The sequence below is a fragment of the Poeciliopsis prolifica genome, unplaced genomic scaffold (genome assembly GCF_027474105.1).
Source record: "Poeciliopsis prolifica strain line A6 unplaced genomic scaffold, Auburn_PproV2 SCAFFOLD034, whole genome shotgun sequence".
NCBI lineage: Eukaryota > Metazoa > Chordata > Actinopteri > Cyprinodontiformes > Poeciliidae > Poeciliopsis > Poeciliopsis prolifica.
In genome coordinates this window covers 4,761,230-4,781,153 of record NW_026562409.1, presented here as the reverse complement: position 1 = coordinate 4,781,153, position 19,924 = coordinate 4,761,230, and the positions used below count along the sequence as shown (strand labels likewise).

Sequence of the window (19,924 nt, the reverse complement as noted above, 5' to 3'; positions counted from 1 at the left end):
AGGGTGATTTGATGGTTTTAGACATCAATGACTCAATTATGCCATCAGAATAAAAGCAAAAAAATAAGAAAAAAAATCTTTACAATTACTTTCTCTCTGAATTTTAGAAATATGAAGAAGTGTAGACAATTATCTGCTCTTCAGAAAAAAGATGAAGCTGAAAGAAACACAAAAGCCTTAATAAGAAGCATTCAGTTGGGAAAACCTAATAGAAATTTACAATCCGTGGCCCTTTATTTCAGCCAGCTCTAAAGTAAGTCTGGCTTTTATCTGCTTTTAGCGTGAGCGACACCGACTCTAGTTTCAGCAAGTTTGGTAGTCGGTGCTTTAGCTTTTCACAGAACCAGGAAAAGAAACCATTGAAATGAGACGCTACAAAAGCTCCTGCTGTGGTCAACTTCAAAGAAATGTTTTTTAAAAATATGGAAACTAACCGGCAAATACATCAGAGATCCATTCAGTACTGCGGTGAAGCTAATGCCACACTGACTCTGTAGGTAAAACTGTTTTTTAAGTAAAATGGTAAAATACCTTAAAATACAGAACAAAACCAGATAAATAATTATCATGGCTGAACTTAAAGATTGATATCTCCTGGATCATTTAACTTGGAGTAGTGGTTGGTATACAAACATTAAAACTGCTTCATGTAGTTTCATTTCACCATCCTGGTAATTTTACAATATTGTTTTCGAAAAAAAAAAGTGTGTATAAAACTAAAACAAGGCTTGTCACTGACCTCATAGGCATAGTCAAACAGTTCTAAGATGGTGAGGATGCTGGCTCCGATGAACAAACCCATCTGTCCTCCAATATCACCTGCAGAAAGAAAAAAGAAGAAATGGCCCACATGGCCTCATGCCATAAGATTAACAAATAGAAAAATTTATTTACTTTCTTTTACACTGTTGTAGCTTATTGTAGTGCTTTGAGCAAGGAGGCGGCAGAAAGCAAAACACTATCAGATTTTACTACTGGAAAAGATGTGTTCAAAACTCTCAGAATAACTTGTGGAGAGGCTTGGACATAAAGGACATGTTCTTTGAGCAGGATTATGAGCAGTTTCTTCATTTTTGGATAATTCTGGACCTGCAAACCGTTAACATACACAGAAATCCATCTAACTTAACATGGAAGTTCTGGGAATCAATTCTAATAAAAGGCTCGCTGTGACAGAAGTGATAAAAATTAAAATAAATCAAAAATGTCAAGGTGAACCTTTACCATTAATGTCATCGGATGCATATCAAGAAGTAATAAATGAATGAGCGATGAACCCAGTAACAGACATACCCAGTAATCCTGCCACCTCATAGGCTTTTTTCTGCTCGATGGTCTCGTAGTTCAGAGCTTCAAAGAACACATCCAGCACCAAGATGTTGTCTCTGCAAAAGAGGAAATGTAGTCAGATTTTTTCTGACGTAGAAAAGGTAACGATCAACGGATTTTAACCGTATGGACGGAGAATGCCCTGTTAGCTGCAGCTCATCCCTAACAGACAGCAAAAATATCTCATACTTAGCAAGTAATCACATTCAGTTGCACAAGCATTACCCTGAAAAAGCTTTCAAACTCTTAAAAGCTTTTTCTTTTTTTTTTATCATAAGCTTCAATGTGTTTTTAGGTTTTGTGTGATTCATTTTTACAAATAAAAAAGGAATGTGTGATGTGCATTTTTATTCAGCCTCTCTTTTTCAAAATATACTTAAATAAAATCCACTGCAATCATCTTGATCTCAGTAGAAATCCAGCTGCTGTGTAAAGGTTTTTGTTAGAAAGCCACATGGAGACCAAGAATCAAGGCAGAAAAGTCAGAGGTGAAGTTGTGAAGTGGATTAAAACAGACAAATCTGTCAGTGGCTGCAAAGACTCAATTCTAGGCCAAAGGTTCACCTCCCAGCAGAATAATAACAACATTCACTCACAGCTGCAATTTTTATATTATTTACAGGTTAAGCCAAGGCATACTAAGCATGTCAGAGTGGCTTAGTCAAAGTACAGACCTAAAGTAGGAATCAGGAGACAAGATGCGCAAAGTGGGTCAGAACATATCCCAAAAGGCTGGTAAAATGTGGTTCTACAAAGTACTAAACAGAGGAGGATAACTAGAAATGCATAACACAATTATCAGATTTTAACTTGTAAAAATGAGAAAAATGTTTATTTACAACGATGCACTTTCTTATGTTGGGTATCACATGAAACCCAAGTAAAATACAATATATTTAACACTTCTATCATTAAAAATAAGGTTTGTAAAGCTCCATAAATTTAAATGTCAGCCCAAAAAAAACATCTATGAATAAATATTGTATATTAAAAGATGATTTGGACTCTTGAGCCTATATGTAATATTTCTTAGATCCATTAATGCTGATAATTGTAATGTTATATTTAATGAGTAACTTCAAAAATGATAAGTTGTTTTTATTACATATATTTGTTTTAAACATTTCATAGCAAGTCAATTGAGAAATTGTTTTTTTTTTTTTTTGGACAAATTGTTTTGTTTTTAGTAGAAAAAGTCTGAGAACCTAAAACAGTCAGTTGTCACTTGCTAATATATTACTTAAAAGGTCCTGCTGCAGTCAAACTGCTAGAAAAACACAACTACTCACGAGATATACTTCTCTGACTTGTTGAACTTCTTCTGCAGGTAACGCGCCGACGTCTTGCTGGGGATTTTGACCATAGACAGCTCCTTGTTGTAGCGGGTCATGTTGCACGGCGTCCTGCACATGCAGCTGCTGCTCTCCACCGCCGACAGTTTAGCTTCGGACAGAAATGGTAACGACCGTGCAGAAATTTGGGCGGTGAAAATGAAATGAGTTGATGATGGATGGGATGAAGTTGACAGAAATGGGAAACATTTTTGGCGCATCGTCAGTCTTTTCCATCATCAGGGTCATAAATATTTTGACACATCCACTTTCAAAGGCCGTAGCTGTCTGGGTTCCATCACATTATTAATTCGGAGCTTCTGATGGACTCATGAATACTGTGCTGACCCTGTGAAAATTTCATAAAGGCCTTTTACCCTCGAGACATTTTAAATATAACAATAAAAAAATAATTCTTGTTTAAAAGACTATGACTGAGTTTTGATAATAAATCTCATAAAATAAAGGGCCAAAAAGAAAGTCGTCTGTAGATCAAACAATGGATACATTAATCTAATGTTATGTAAGAAGATAAATAATCAGCTGATGCCAGCCAGGGCATTTTAATTGGTGTTTTATTTCATTAAGAGATATGTGAGAGTTTTATACGGCAAAATAAAAATCTATATTGCGTGTGTGGAAACTGAAAAGTTTAATAACTATGAAAACTTTGCATGTACATTTAATAAAAGGAGAAGGACAACAAAACGGTTTCTTCTCCATTGCAGATTTACTGGAGCATTAAGGACTGAATTTGTTGATTACACAAGGGCAGTAAAAAGGTAATGACTTCACAGTGAGGACGTATTTTACACAATGCAATGACGTGCAAACAACATTACGATTGGTTGGCTGTCTCTGCCCTGTTAGAGCGTTATTGATGCATTATATTATCAGTTAGGACAATTACCGACTGAAAAACGCTTCCTGACTTTGTAAAATTTAAAAGCTTTGCACTTGAAGTTATAAAAAAAGAAGACAGCCAGGACTAAATGTAAGAATATTCTGACATTTTTTGAAAATGTTACGAAAAATCATAAATTTACATCAATAAAAACTTAAGATATCATTCAAATTAATATTAGAAAAGTAGAATGAAGACATATTTAATAATATAAATTAACTTAAAACAACCACAGCCAACCAAAGTGCACAACACACATATTGATGTCCAGTTTAACTACATGTGAAGCAACTGAAAAAATATGTATTCTAAGCAGCAACTTAAGCTGATTAACTGTTTGAGTGACAAGAAGAGGTGGACTCACTCTGCTGGTCTCTACAATCAACGAGCAAGAGACCAAGACGGATTGTAATAGCAAAGAAGAGCAGATTATAAGTGTCAGGCCAAGTCGTTGCAACTTTTAAAAGACAGAAATACAGTTTTAAACTGATTACTGTAATAAATAGGAAGCTAGTGCAGGATTTCTTCTCCAGGGCTGGTGTTATTTTGCTGGTTGCTTCCAGTCAAGAGGAGCTGTTGCATTTTCTACTGCCTGCAGACCCATTAGCAAAGCCTGATTAACACCTGTAATCTGACTGAGATGTAATAAATGGATGGATTACTGACTCAGACGGGTCAGGAGGGATGGAGCTGACAGCGTTCTGACAACGTTACTAATCTGCTTGTCCCATTTCCTGGCAGATAGGTGACATTATGAATCTAATAATTCATAGAATAATCAAGAGAGGCGTCTAATTGCAGTTAATTACGTTTTCAATGCCTTATTTTCTGCCAGTACAGAAACATGACTCAGCTTCGGTAGCTCATTTTAAATCAATATGTTCTCTTCAGCGTTAGTTGTAAATTTCAACAGAAACTGTGAAGTGCCTGCTGGATGTTTTTATTTTCTGTTTTTTTACAAATGTGATAAACATGGAAAACAGATCAGTTTCAGACTAAAGTAGCCTCTCTCAGCCTCTGCCTCTGCAGACTCTGAGCTTCAGAAAGCCAAGTGGATCTGACATTTCCCTTTTGTATTCCACCTGAATTCAAAGGTCACGCATAAAAAAACACACACACACAACACGAGGACAGAAGGACAGCAAACACGACGGCTGAATACTGCCCCATTTCACACAGCGGCTCAGGTCGTGTAAATGTTTGCTCCACAGAAGCTCTAATGACAGCGTAAGTCATAGTCTGCATCACAGAGGGGAAGAATGTAAAGCTGTGAACACAAACATGCCCTGGAGCGGCTTCAGTTGAAACAGCCTTCACCCTGACAGCAACAAATTTTCACCACAGAAAGCTACATTCAGGGCTCTGCTTTGGCAGCTTGAAGATGGAAAAACCCCTCAGTGGATAGTTGTGTGCGATGCCTTCAGCTTACTATGGGAAAACTCAGACAGTGATGATTATAATGCAAAGAGACACAAGCCTTTCAAATATAGCTCAGTCTGAAGTATCTGCCGCACAAACACCCTTTACCAAAGTTATAGACTTTAAAATTACTTAAACAAATGGCATTACTGAAACACTTACCCAGTACACTTTTTCAGTTTTTCTTTTCTTTCAGAAAATTCACTGGTTATTCTTTGAATGGGAAATAAAAATGGGTTAATGCTTTCAGGGCTGCACCTCACTCCAGCAGCTCTGTGACAGACCTGCAGATCACAGAGCAAAAGGCACATCCCCCCCACGGTGCAATAATAGCTGCAGGGCCTCACAGACATGTAAGGGAGAGAGAGGATTTAATACAGCTCCACAGCGGTGGCTTATTTTTCATTCAAATGTGATGTTATTGGATTCACAGGAGCACCTCTCTGCACATTTAAATGACTGGTTCTTTGTCCGAGCCTTGAAACCTTTTGTCCACTTTCTTTACACATTTTCTCTTACTTAGAACAAATTATCATAAGCTCCTTACGGCATTCTTACTTTGCAAACTTAAATCCCAGCATATTTTGGAATATTACCTCATAAAAATCAAAAACAACTTGAATGGACCAGAGCTACTGATGTAGTCCAACTATTGCATCGTTTTTGAAGAATTGATCACTGAGCTGCTGCAGCAGTAACTACAATCAATTATCAGGCAGTCTGCATCATATTCAGCCAAGGAAGATTAGAAAAACAAGATGTGAGAATCTAACAGATGCAGCAGCATCTTACAAAAAACAACAACAACAAAAAACAATAAAGATTTGTTTCCAAAACCTAAGTCACACAGTCACAGAGGTATAAAAATCCAATCAAACTTTTGTGCATGCAGCATCCTCTGACAGGGGAAACCAACCACAGGAAAATACACCAAATCCTTCTGCCTTCCTACATCAGATAGTTCAACTTCCTGCTTCAGAGTGCTTACTCAGTCACATTATGTTGCACTAAATATCCTCATGGTGTGGGAGTGTTCAGCTTTGATGCCAATTGCTTGGAGGTATTGTTGCCCTTGGCTGCCTTTTTTCTGCTTTTTGGAAACCTTTCTTAATTTACCATTTAATGGGAGAAGTGTGGGCTGAGCAGACAGAATGCTGTGAGGGGAGAGAAGGTTGCACTAATGGTGTTTTGACCACTTGTGTAAGTTGACAAGGTTAGAAACCACTCAGTAAACTTTTGAAACAAGTTATTAATACCTTTTTTCAAATATATATACATTTTCTACAAAACAATTCATATTGTTACTTAAGTTTTAATTAAGCCATGACTTATAAAAAATAAAAAAGGTTTATTTCTATTAATTTGGCAATTAATGAATGTAACTTTTTACAAGCAGCAGTGACGTTATTGCTTTGGGTTGAGTGTTAGCCATCGAAAAAATTCCCTGGTTTTAGCTTAGATTAAATGACTTTGCACCATAAAACCAGGCTGGACTGAAGATTATTTTTTTAAGAAAACTGATTCTTTAGTGTGTGCAGCAGTACACTGCAGATCTCATTACAGTCTGCAGTTGCAAGTGTTATGCACTCCACTTTGGACAGCTGAGGAAGCAACATCTGCACCAGGGATGTCAACACACTCAATAAAGTCATTGAGGGCAGATAGACTTATTGGACAGGATGTAGAGATAAGTAGAATAAGTCGGGATCAAGAGGTCACGGAACAAATTGCTCTCCATCAAGGGGAGTCCAGCCTGCGTGGTTCAGAACCAGCAGTTCTTTCAAAGACTCGCTCTATTCCCCAAAAATGTCACAACAGCTTTCCTCTAAGAGCTGACATTTTCATTGCTCTTAATTTTCTTTTTTACATTTTCTTTCCATTCAAAAAATTGCATATTTGAACCTAATGACCTTACAACATTCAGATCCTTATCATGGTGGCAGACAAGCTTTTACATTGTTCCCAACATGTGACTTTGCAATAATCTTCAAAGAACATGAATTAGACTCAAGTGTATGTATTGTTGATGTTGCCAGATGTATAAAATCATCAGTCTATTTCAAGGATGCTAAAAGTGAACTAAACTTGTGGCTTATGTCATTAGCAGATGTTGCAAACTTAATATATAAAATCTTTTGAGTTAGAAATAATTTGATTTTAAACATGGATCGCAATCAAACCATACACATGATATGTTGCTGGAAGTGTTTATCTTTGAAGCAATTACTGAAGCATGTTTCAGTGCGATATTAACAGCTTCTAACAGGAAGGAAAAGTGTAGTTCAGCTAATCAGACGTGAACTAAAATACACAAATTCAAAGCTTTGTTTCAAACATCATAAAACCTCATGACTTGTGTTTAAGCTCTGCGTTCTGTGCATGTCTCTCTCTCTTAAATCCAGGACTGTCTGTCTATATCTGTGCTCTTTGGGTTCAAAGAGCCTCAGCAGCTTCTCATTTTCTGCCTCCGAATGAATGAATAACATAGCTTAGCAAACCATGCGCAAGACAAAAAGCAATAATTGTAAAAATTGGCCGTGCAAACATGGCTGTGACTCATAATCAATGCCAGAGACATAACCTGGGGAAATGTATCTGAGACAGGTAATGAGGGTAAAGATTCCTCATGGATCATTTAAAAATTCCACAATCAGGGCCTCAAGAAGAAGAAAAAGCCATTTCCATGGAGACAACATACCATACTGCAACATTTCTTGAGTAAGGTTTAAAATGGCATCAAAAATTGGTTACTGTCCAACCATGTAAATGATAACTGCAATACATATACACAATTTGCTTCTTCTAAGTCAATACTAATTATGATGGGGTTTTTTTGTTGTTCACTTTCTGAAAATTTTTTGGCTCATTCCAGGATTTTTGGAACAAAATGAGAATATACACACCATAAAGCTGAAGCATGATATTTTATCCTCAGTTATTTTTTTAACGGATATTCTGAACTAATGTTTAAATGAAAGGATCAAACAGTAAGAAGTGTATAGCCACACCTCTGTGATTATCTATAGATTTGCAACAACTTAGATATATGACTAAAATGGTTATCATTTAAATGTAAAGGTAGAAAATGGAGTGCTGAATTCATGCACAGGTTGGATCAAACCAAAGCCAAAATAAGATTTTTTTGCAATTGTTCTGCTTCTTTCCAAATAAAGAAGAAACTTATTTTTAAAAATATTCTGAAGAACATTTGATCAGTCTACAAACTGCATTCCAGATAAAATGATGTGCTGGTTGTGTTTTTTTTCCTCTCTAAAGTAAAGCTCTCCATATCTCCCGTTTCTTTTGCATATATTCTTATATAAGTCTCCACATCAACAGAGGCTTTTATTTCTCCTTCAGTTGAAGCTGACACCATCTAGTGACTCATTATGCAGCTTGTTCATTTTTCATTTGGCAGACATTCCTCCTGTCTTAATAAATGTTGCTGCTTGTAATGCCAAATTTTTATCATTACTTTTTTTATTTTTACCTCTGAGGTCTTTATTTACCAACTGATAATGACATCTGTATGAGTTTAGAGACATATTTTTAGTGATTTTAATTTATTTTGCTTAATATTTACACCCTACTCTTGAAATTAACGCTCTGATCTATTTATTTAATGTAAAACATTGTGTTTCTATTCATATCTCTTGGTATAGCTTCAGAAAAAAAAGAAGCAGAAAACTGGTTTTGAAGATGAAACCTCAGTGATTGTGTTGAGGTCTTCTGTGAATGTTTACGTGTGTCCATTTTTTGTGTATGTTAAAAAAATAACCAAATCTGATCTGAACTTCATACAGGTGCATTTCAAATCCCTGTATATGAATTCTTGAATATGAAGTTAACTCTCCTAAAACCTTTTACATGTCTCCATCCATTTACTTCAGTCCAGGCTTTGTGATGTATTATCTCTCTGACTATCCATGCATTAAATTGAACTCTAACATTGCGGTCTCTGTCGACTCTGCTGCTGGTTACAGACTTGAGTCCTTCACACTAAAGTGAAAAGATTAAGATGACTACCATCTGAACCTCATGCACTTCACCAGTGATATGTGGAAAAATACTCTGAAATATCTGCAGTTTTATTAGTGCAATTTAATTATACTGCAGAATGTAATAGACGTTTCTGAAACCAGTAGGAGTATTTTTTAATTGTTCTCTGAGTAAATTGTTTTGCAGTAATTTCTTATAAATCAGATAGATTTTTTTTACTTCATCTTTCACTTCTTTAAAATTCATCTCTCCAGCATTCTCTGCCAAGTCATTTGCAGAGGCTGTAATCATGCATAAACCATGATGCTGTATGTGTTTCTTCTTGACTTGTACTCATGAGGGTGTGTGTGTGTGTCCAGGCCGACTTACCCAAGGCAGGCTCAGCGCAGTCTTTGTACTGCTCAGGGGTGCAGTAGGAGGCGTCACCTGGGAACAGAATAAATATTGTACATTTCAGCAGCTCTTTGATCAGTCTTGACGCTTAAATACAAACTTATTGGAAAACTGAACAAGTAAGTGAAAACATGTGAATGATTGAGAATTTTTCTGTGAGAAACAGCCTCCTTGTACCTCCCAGGTACACCTTGTAGTCCAAGGGCTTTTTAAAATGCCAACAACTAATCCAGTATTGATTTGTCATATCAATATGATGCTGGTAAATCTCCTGGAAAATACTGCAACCTTGCTGAAAACTCTTGTTGATGAATGAGCGCTCGATACATCATCACAGAGTACAACAGAGATGCTTACCTGGCATGTGCACCATCCTGCAGTTGCAGTTCTCCACAATGTAGCGAGTTTCACAGTCAATTCTGCAGGCCGTTACGCTGTAGACCTGAAAGAAGCCCGACTCCAGAGCTTTGGACTCGCACTCTCCCCACGGGGGAGGCAGGTAGGTCAACTGAGGGGAAGAAAAGAACCAGGAGTCCAGTCAACATTCTCTGCCAACTGGAAAAGAAAATCAAATCAAATCATTTTCATTCTTAAGCCCAGAAGTAAAGTTATTTTCTTCTTGTTAAATTATAAAATAACTTGAATTCTCAACATTCTTTGAAAGCAGAGCTACATTTTCTTAGTCACACACTAGCATGAAAAAAGACCAAAAGATTTTAGAAAGAAAAACACTGTCTCATGGGGAAAATGTCTTATTATAAGTGACATTATCAGCCAGTGGAACTGGCGCTCTTTCAGAAAATGTTCACTTAAAATAAGCTCCTATTCCTTGTTGAAAAGTTATTATTTTTTTATCTTATTAAGATATTATACCGAAAAGACTTGGGAAAGATTTTGTGTTTTTGCAGTGTTACCTTGAAAGGATGGATTCTTTATTAGGTTTGAATAAACACGAGTAAACTATACACTATTCAGTTACTTTAAACGGATAGAAATGAAAATAAAAACAAAGTGAAAACCACTGCAAAGTTTTGCACTGAATTCCAAAGATAACATGGAGGCAGCGTCCTTCAAGTACCAAGACTGCTCTGCAGACAATAATTCAACAGTTAGCCAGACTCTTTGAGAAAAATCCCCCAACATAAAGTGAGGGAAGCACGTAGAGATGCTCCTGTGGTTGTGAAGGCTGGAACGACAGATGAGGACTGAGGGACACTGGGCTGAGCAGCATGGAGGCCCATCTGCTCCACAGCTCAGGCATCGAGGTCCAGCCCTGATTTGTATCCATCACCCTCTGTTCCCAGTTTCCCTCGCTGTCATCTCAGAGCATCCCAAGTGAGTCAGCTTGTTCTGCCAAAAGAAATTTTTTTGGGGATGGGTAGAGCATCCTGCCAGATTAAACCTGGCTCCACTCTGCTTGTTGGTAATGACAGAATTTGAAGCCTTGGCTTGATTTCTGTTCAGGTGATATTGCTTCTTAGCTGTGGTGCAAGATGGACGATGTTATTATCTTAGCAACGCGAGAGTAGAACAATAGATTTCGACTAAATCCAAGCAGCAGTCTGGAGAGCTCGGCATTTCAGTGTCCAGAAACCTTCATCCATTTGGATGCAGATTGTTTCTTATTATAATTAAATATGCCTTTTTCAAAGCCAGCAGCAAATACATGCCATATACTGACATTCAGAAGCTATTAATTATGTCAGAGATTTAAAAAATGTTCTCCTTAGCAATCCTTAACCTGTACAATCACCTTCACATTTCACCTTCTGGCCTAATTAAAGTCAGATGGAGCTCATGTGAGATCTGATTAATTCTCTATAATCAGATAATTCGATATCATTTCTCACTATGTTGAGACCTCTGGACCTGATTGTGGTCTTATCTAATAAAAGCCGAGGCTTGTGGGCCACTCAATGTGTTATTAATCAATGCTCAATTCCCCTGTTGTACCAGAGCAATACTTTAATTAGGCCATACAGTTCTGCAGACCAGGGATGTTGTTAAAAAGTAGATAACAGCATGAGTTACAATGAGGTCATCCCATTAGTGCTGCCTGGGTGAGCTGAAATGCAAATTGTGGACAATGGGTTCGAGTAAAACCGCCCTCATGTGTTATTGTTGTATTTCTGAGCAGAGCGCTAACCGGCAATACAAAGACCCCGAGTTTGAATTAGGATTCTCCCTGAAAAAATAAAGATGTTTTGTCCATGGAAATATTGGCTTCCTGTGGTAGAGGAACAGCATGCCCTTTTAGTTTAATTTAAAAGACTACTACTAGCCGATTCTGAATTCAGAGAGTTTATTTAAAAAAAAAAAAAAAAAAAGGTTGAGGACTCTTTCTGTCGGCCCAGAGGTTTGGTTGATTAAAGCTGCTTTGATGTAGGTCTGATGGTATTAATTAAAATCTGTTAATTTAATCTCTGTTAAGCAAATTTCCAGGCAGACTGACTGGTATCTGTTACCAAGATTCACTTATCACCATTTTGAAAAGACAGCCATAAACAGATCTTTCTTTTAGGTATGCTGTGAGCCAAAATATTGATTATTTCTTAGATTTAAATCAAAAACAACTTCAGGTAGAAGGAGATGGGTCCAAACTTGCAGCAGCTCTGTATCAATTAGCAGGGGTAAAATTTGCCTTTTTTCCCCCTCTTCTGTTCAGGCTTGTGAAGAGGAGCAGCGTTTTCACAAGCGTGCAGAGGACGGCTCGTCTACGCCCTGCCAGTCACAGAACAGGGCTGGCAGACGAGCACAGACCCTGAGAGCCTCATTACTCAGGAGACCTACACATTGTTGAGCATGTCTCCTCTCTAACTGTTTTATTGCTTCAATACACCGAGCTCTGATGTGGGAAGGTCACATTTAAACTTTATTGAAGAAATGTCCCAAAACTCTTAGCTGAAATATCTCATCTTGTTTCCAGGATGATTTAATCATTCAGTGTCGTTTGACTGATTTTGAAAGACAAAGATGAGATGTGCATGGATTTAATCTGATTGGATCGTTCTGGGTCTGGTATTTTACAAAATGGCAGTGATGATGCACTAGCAGGACTGGATTTGAAAAAAAAAAAAGTTGACCTGTGCAGCAATTTTAAAATTTTGCAGTAAATCATTGTACTGCAAAAAGTCAAAATATTTTTAGTCTAGTTTCTTATGAAAATGAGACCAAACTCATTTCCAAGCAACTTTTCAACAATTTATATGAGCTTGCTTAAAGTCAACAATTCCATAATACTAATAAAATGTATTGGTTTTCACTCAGAACAAGATATTTCTTCCATGTTGAGAGTGAAATGATGTGCCAGTGCTAGAACTAGCACTTTTTCACTAATATGAAAATATTCACCATGCATTCATTCATTACAAACACCTTCGAAGCAATATAAAATGTAGGGCTCAAAAGGGTTTGGCTGAAACTTTCACTTTTTATTTTTTTTAAATATGGTAGTCTTACAAATCAAGCCTGTGATTTAAATAATGTGAACTCCATAAATATTTAATTCTAGGTTTGGCTTCTCTAAGTACAGCAGTTTTAAAGCCAGACTCCACCCAAGGGTCGTGCATGTTTTAAATGTTTGCCTGCTAGAAAACACTTGATTTGCATGAAGGGAACATCAGCTGGTTGAATCTGGAAACAAACCACGGAGGTAATTACATTTTCTGATTCAGGTGTGGTGCAGCGCAGACACATCTAAAATATGCATGACATCGGTCAAACCACCTCTACCCTAAACACAGGAATAGCAGTGAAATAGCTGTTTTTTCAACATCAGTAAAAGGTACACAGATAGCAAACTGTCTTTTAATGAATTTCTGTTCAGTGCATAATTATTCAGTTCAGGTCTCATCAGGCCAGTCATAATAATTGTTAACAATTAACTAGAGGAGGTTTAATGCTAAGTAAGTATGAAAAAATACTAAACTGGATGCTCCACCTCAGATACAATTTTGGCTAGCCAGCCCTGTTAATGGTAATATTTTCTTACAGTGTGTAAAAATAGTAACTTTTTTCTGCAATTCTGCAAAACAAATTCTGCAGATGTGTGAAACGTTTTTATTTTTGCAAAAAATAAGCCAATTAGGGTGATGCTAATTGTCACTGGATAGTTGATCTACTAGGCAAATTAATTTAAAAAATCAGACAATACAATATTGACTTCAGATTGCTTCACAGTGAATATAGTTTAAAGCTGCCATTTAAAAACCCAGTGGAACTGTGTTGGCATATTGGATTTTAAACAAACCACACCAAACCTGACTACCAGAAAGAGAGGAAGAATGGGGTTGAGATTCGGATTGCAATCAGCTATCTAAAGTAGTAATTTATGGCAGTTTCATACTCTGAGAGGTAATTCAAATCAATTTGACTCAGAAGTACTTTGTAAAAATCGTGTGCCTCATATTAACAGCAACAATGGACACAGAGAGCTACAGAAATCCATTCAAACTTAAATTCAGAGACTGATCAACAATCCTGAGGAGATGACGACAAAAAAAATCAGAATATTCAACTGATAAGAAATGGTTAGCATCTTTTCCATACCAGCCCTACTTTTAGTTCAGGATCCATCTAAAAAGTTTCTTTTGCCAATTTTGTGGCAGATTTCCATCTACTTTTGTCTGATTTGGTGATAGAGGAAGAGAAAAACTACGGCCAGAATAAAACTCTGTTTTTTATGTTTCTGCAGTGGAAATGCATCTAAAGTAATTTAGATGTAACAATGATTAAACCTAATTAATTGTGTTAACGTATTCATTTATGTGTATAACTTTAACATTTAGCACTATTTCCATACCTACATGGATGGGACAATGCATTCCATTGTCTTTTTGCTTTGCTTTAGCCCACACCCATATCCAGAAACTTTAAAACTGAACTCAGCACCGATAGGTGATCATGACTCCCGGATAGAACATATGTAAATGTTCTGTACTAAAAGTCTTTTGCAAACATTTCCTCAGAGCAGGAAACTCAATAATTCCCTCTGCTTCTTTGCATTTATAAGCCGCAGATGATGAAAGTTTCAGCTAAATTACAGCAATGTCATAAACAAACAATCAGGAAGGATGCCCATCTTTGCTTAGTTTCATTGTGGCATCACAGATAATCTGAAAATAATCATTTGATCCAACCCATCTGGATGGAGCACCATTTACAGAGACTCCCCTGCTGCACAAACTTTGGTGCTGCCAACATTGATTTAGGACCTTCTGCAGCAGCCCCTTCCACTAAGATGTCTGAGATTTCTATTCATTTGGCATCAAACGTTTAAGCTTTTTGTTTTGCATGTGCTATCCAATTTTTCCATATTTATTTATTAAATAAAGAAATTGTACTGATGGTGTTTACCGTAAAAGTTAATCAGTTCAATGGGAGAATGATAAATATGTTAGAAAGTCAAAACCTTTCAACGTTTATAAAAATCGATTTGAATTTCAAATGAAATTTCAAAGTAACTTTCTGACACAGGAATATAAGAGCATTTCTAAGAGCTTTCCAGAAACACTTTTCAAAACTAAGCATACATCACAGCTGAGTATTAAAAACTTTAATGGGTAGCTGATGTGTAGCATTGCTTCATGTAGCTGTGAAATTATCTCATCAGTTAAAGACCAAGTAAACTGAGCTTTAAAAAAATGTGTTTTTATGAAACTACATTGTTACAGTGATGTTTCAATTTCGTAGACCTTTGATGAAAAGAGACGCAGCATGTTCTTAGTTCATTAAAGGAATTGGCACCGGCACCCGCCTAAAACAAATATGTAGTTTCTGTTTTTAAAATGTGTAATCTAGCTGTCAGTTTACACAAAGCTCTTTAAAAACTGCATATAAAAGCACAATGAAAACAAAGTTAACATGTAACAGGTTGGCATTATGCAAATGCCAACCTGAGAAAAAGGATGTTGGGAAGACAGCAGTGCTTTAAGGAGAAAAAATTAATGCTGGTACTCCATTTGAAGTCACAGAAATGTGGGACAGAATCATAGGTGTTATTTTTGCATTGAACTATATATAGATCAGTACAAAGAATCAAACCCACTCGAGTCAAATTCAAGGTGTCGTAAAGTAATTTTTATGAACTTCAAGAGTTGTAATGTTGAGGTCAGCATTAGAAATAACACTGAAAAAACTAAGTTATAAAATAAATACTCATTAAAAACAAAGTTATACTAAATAGTTTGATATTTCAATCCTAAACTCTGCCTTCAAGTTCCTAAAATACTCACCGCACAGTACTTTAGATTTTTCTCTATCAGATCAGTGTGTAACATTTGTATCTCCAGATTGGAACAATGTTTTCATATTTTTATGGAGAGAAGCGGTATTTAGGTTATGCATTACGGTTATTTTTTATCAGGGTCGATTCTGTTAGCATTCAATCGCCATTTGTCTGTTTAAGTTTCTGCTTCTTGTCAGTGTTACAAAGCACTTCATGACTACAACAGGTAAGTCTGACGGGGGCAGAATAAACAGGTTCATCTTGAGATGTGAATAGACAACTTGAACTTCAGTGAAGACCTTTGATAAACATCCATCTGAAGTTGAAGAATGGCAATGGAGAGAAAACATTAACAAGCATCGGCTGTGTATATCTGTAAACCCTGCAGCTTAATGTGACACAATAATGTTTAGTATGATTGAGTAAAAGCTTAGATTGGGTTGAGAGCTACTCTACCAGAAAGGTCATAGCTGAAAACAATAGGCACAAGTTCATCATTCATCTGTCAACAGTCACCAGGAGACCGAAGAGGTCACCGAAAGGCTCCAAGGCAGAACAAGAACAAAAACATCAATCCCCCGTCCACACATAAACCTGGATGCACAGAATCTAATCATGCCTGTTATGGCAGGTTATTCATCACATTATCTCTAAGGGATAAGCCCAATGTGTGGAGTAGAGGTGGGGAAAGTGCACAAAAAGAGTGATGATGATAATGATGGGGCACCTACCCTCTGCTCCTGAGTGGCCACAAAGGTCTGGAAGCCAGGGGCCACGCCAAAGCCAAGTTCGTGAACAAATGGGGGCTCCGCCTGACTGTGGATCTGCACCCGCACGCCTGCCTCAAACGCTGTGTCCTCTGCAAGAAAGATGGAGAAACAGAAAGGACAAAAAAAAAACAACAATTCAAAAACTAACTCAGCTCAACCGTTTGAATGCAAATGCATCAAAATCCAATTCTGACTGTAAGCCTCTGGCTTTTGAGATCGTCTCTGAGATAGGAAAAAAACACACACACTCAGACATCCCATTTGTTGTGACATCAAACACAGATGCAGAATAAAACTTGGTACTAATTCAACAGATGAAAGCAGCTCTGTGCCTCCATTTGGAGCTCTTCAACACACACACCCACACCCACACACTGAAGTACAGACCAAAGAAGGCACAACATTTGCAGACAAAGAACGAGCAGCATTTGCAGAAATCAATAATGTGCTCAAAGTCAGTTGTGAGTGCACTGACATTCAATCAGGGCTTTTCCCCATCAGCTGATCAGCCCAACACCTCAGGGAGCTCTATGACCAAGACATGGTCGTCTCTGAGTATGACCAGCCTGCTTGAAATTGATGCAGCGCAAATACAGACGGACAAAGGCATCAGCCCACTGTGATACACACATTAATCAAACATCTGCAGAGGCTGAAACCATCATGACAGGAGCATGATGGTTTCATACCAAGAAACAGGTAAATGGATCAAACAGACCTTTTCTGAGTTTTCAGAGAGAAGAGAAAAGGAAGATGTGATAGTGCATGTCACTTACATTTAGGAAACATAAATCTATAGTTGTCATTATGAGGACTTGATTTATGTTTCTCTAAGCAAGTCAAGTCCCACTACTGCAACTCATTAGATTACAAGGGCATGTTAGAGGTTACGTTGTGATTGGTTTACTGTATGCAGGAAACACATCAAAGTTACTTTAATCCAATTATAAAGTTGTTAAAACATTGCAATGCATGTTTGCTTTAGGGATGCACAAAATATCAAATTTAAATTGTCATTAGAATAATAATATGTGCAATCGTGCAAACACAAACAACTGCCCGGACTTAATAATTGACAGTCGTATCTCCTTGTCAATAATATAATTACTTTTGTTTGCTCATGATGGCCACACCTGACAAAGATTTTAGTAACTAGAATGTCAAAACTCATAGAACATCTATCAATAATTCAGCTGTGCCGTCATTTTCTCTCTAAATATTGTGTCTTCATTGTGGCTAAAAAAGTCTTGCAATTTTATTGAAGACCTCATTATATGTTTCACCATCTTTTATAAAGCAGTGCATTTTCTTAGTGGTAATGGCAAGCAGTTTGTGCATTTATTCTGCATCCTTACTGAAAGCTAGTTAACATTTGCGCCTTCTGGTTTGCAACTTGTGTTTACAACTCTTTATAAAGTACAATCAGTCACAAACACATTGAACATGTTGATGTTTTTGTGATGATGAGAAATAAAGAGAATCACAATGAATCTGGACATAAATAAATACTTTAAATCCTGTCTCTGAAGTTGTGCTGTAACTATATTGACAGCAAAAAGTCAGAGGCAATAAAATAAATTGAAAAGTGCTTCTTGAGGGGATTAATACAAGGAGAATTTAAGAATCAGTATTTAAGACCTCAACTATTTAAAACAAATAATGTGTTTTCCAAATGAGAGCTATTAGATTCATGAAGAAATCTTTCTTCATAGTTAGTTGAATCAAGAGTTAATCAAATATAACTAGCAGCTTTACTTCATAAATTTTCGATAAGTTAGATTACTCTGAGTATAATAAGATTAGTAATTCTCATTAATCTTGCTTAATAAGAACAAATACTACAATCATATGGCAGTGCTCAGAAAAACTCTCCTTACATAATATATTGAACTCTTGCCGATTAGCTGCACATTTATTATTTTCACATCCGCACAGCTCTTTGATAATGTTGCTAAGTTTGTGTTAAAGGTTGCTGTGTTTGTGTTGCAGTCAGGCTGTCTACAAGGAATAAGGAGTAACGATGTTTGTTATATCTGAACCAGGCTTCAATCAGCTGCAAAGACAGCTCCTCTGATTAGACAGACATGAGTGGTCAGAGGGTTCACACTCACTCCACTTACAATGATTCAGCCATGCAAGAAGGAGGAATTAAGTTAGAGAGAGGAGCAATCAGAACCTAGCATAACAAGTGTTTAAGTTTTTGCTTTCTAGAGCAAAAACTGTGGAAAGCAGTTTTTGCTTCTTTCTGCAGCAAAAACTTAAAAGTTTGTGATTTAAACTGAAGAAGTTTAATTTTTTTGACAGATTCTGTTTTTTGCGTAATATTAAAACATATTCTTATTATTTCAATCAAAATTCAGAGTATTAAAATATATTTAAAATTGCAGGAGTTTCTTCCTGCAAAGCAATGGTGTTTTATATGACAAAGATTAGATGTGCTGCTGTTTTTTTGACAAAGGTAGTCATTTTAAATCTAGTACAAAATGAAAGAAATAGAAAATTATCCCTTTTTGGCATCAAGGTATGTCCCTACATATCTATTGATCTTCAGTGAAAACACCCAATCATGGATCAGAGCCGACCGAGGAGATTTCTGTTGGTGTGATTGGACCTCTACTTGGCAATAAACACTAAATCTGATGAAAGTGGAAAAGCAACAAAAGCATAAAAAAGGCAGTTTGATAAACAGAAGATTTTTAGATTGCAAGATTACACGTCTGATACAAAAATCAATTTCCATCCCAAATACAAAAAAAACAAAGTTTGTTTTTTCTCTTCAGGAAATGCATCAAAATGTCAACAAACTACACATTCGTTTCTGCAGTTTCTTTTGAGTTTCATAGGATTTTGAAACTATTCATTTTTTCTTGCTAGATTTATTTGTTATTGAGGCACTTGCAGAAATGTTGTCCTTTCTGATGAATGGTTGTTTATTAAACTGTCTGATTTTCAAAAGGTCTACACAGATGAGTTTGTTGTGCTGAACACTGGGAGGGAAATTGGATTCAAACAAAAGTCGCCACTGGCTGTTATGACCTGAAGGAAAACAGAAAATTTACAATCACTCAAATCATATATTTACCTGACTTTAAACTACACTTTAAAAAATACATAAAAGGTCATGTTTCCTTTTCTGCTAAATAATATTAGAAAAATATGCAGCCATATTAATAAATGGGATGTTGAAGAAGTTAATTTATACCAGAAACTCAATTAACTAAGTGAAACATACTAATCAATTCAACACTGACAGATGTCTCAAGCCTTTCTATCTTAAGAATAATGATGATGATGATTTTCACTTACAGCTAATAAAAACATAGGATCAAAGATTATAATATATTACATAGACCAAGAAACATTTTTTCATGCAGAAATGTGTATAAAAGGTTTTTTCCAAAAGGCACTTTTAATCTCACAAACAAGCTTCTTTGAACACATATTGTAATTGAGTAAATATGATGATGTTTAGGATTTTAACACATTATTTACATAGAATTACATGGCAGAAATCCTGGTCTCTAGAAAAAAATGACAACATCCTTCCACTCCT

General features: G+C 36.4%; 1 protein-coding gene across 2 annotated transcripts in view; it reads right to left on the bottom strand.

Moving 5' to 3' along the window:
- Positions 1 to 19,924, bottom strand: part of asic2 (acid-sensing (proton-gated) ion channel 2) — a 293,437-nt gene that overhangs the window by 3,555 nt on the left and 269,958 nt on the right. For both annotated transcript variants that reach the window (XM_055051975.1, XM_055051974.1), the window contains 6 exons: positions 16,333 to 16,460; positions 9,733 to 9,883; positions 9,352 to 9,408; positions 2,619 to 2,772; positions 1,294 to 1,385; positions 740 to 819 (listed from right to left, as the gene is read on the bottom strand). In XM_055051975.1, the coding sequence (XP_054907950.1) occupies positions 740 to 819; positions 1,294 to 1,385; positions 2,619 to 2,772; positions 9,352 to 9,408; positions 9,733 to 9,883; positions 16,333 to 16,460 (662 nt within the window). The remainder of the gene's footprint in view (positions 1 to 739; positions 820 to 1,293; positions 1,386 to 2,618; positions 2,773 to 9,351; positions 9,409 to 9,732; positions 9,884 to 16,332; positions 16,461 to 19,924) is intronic.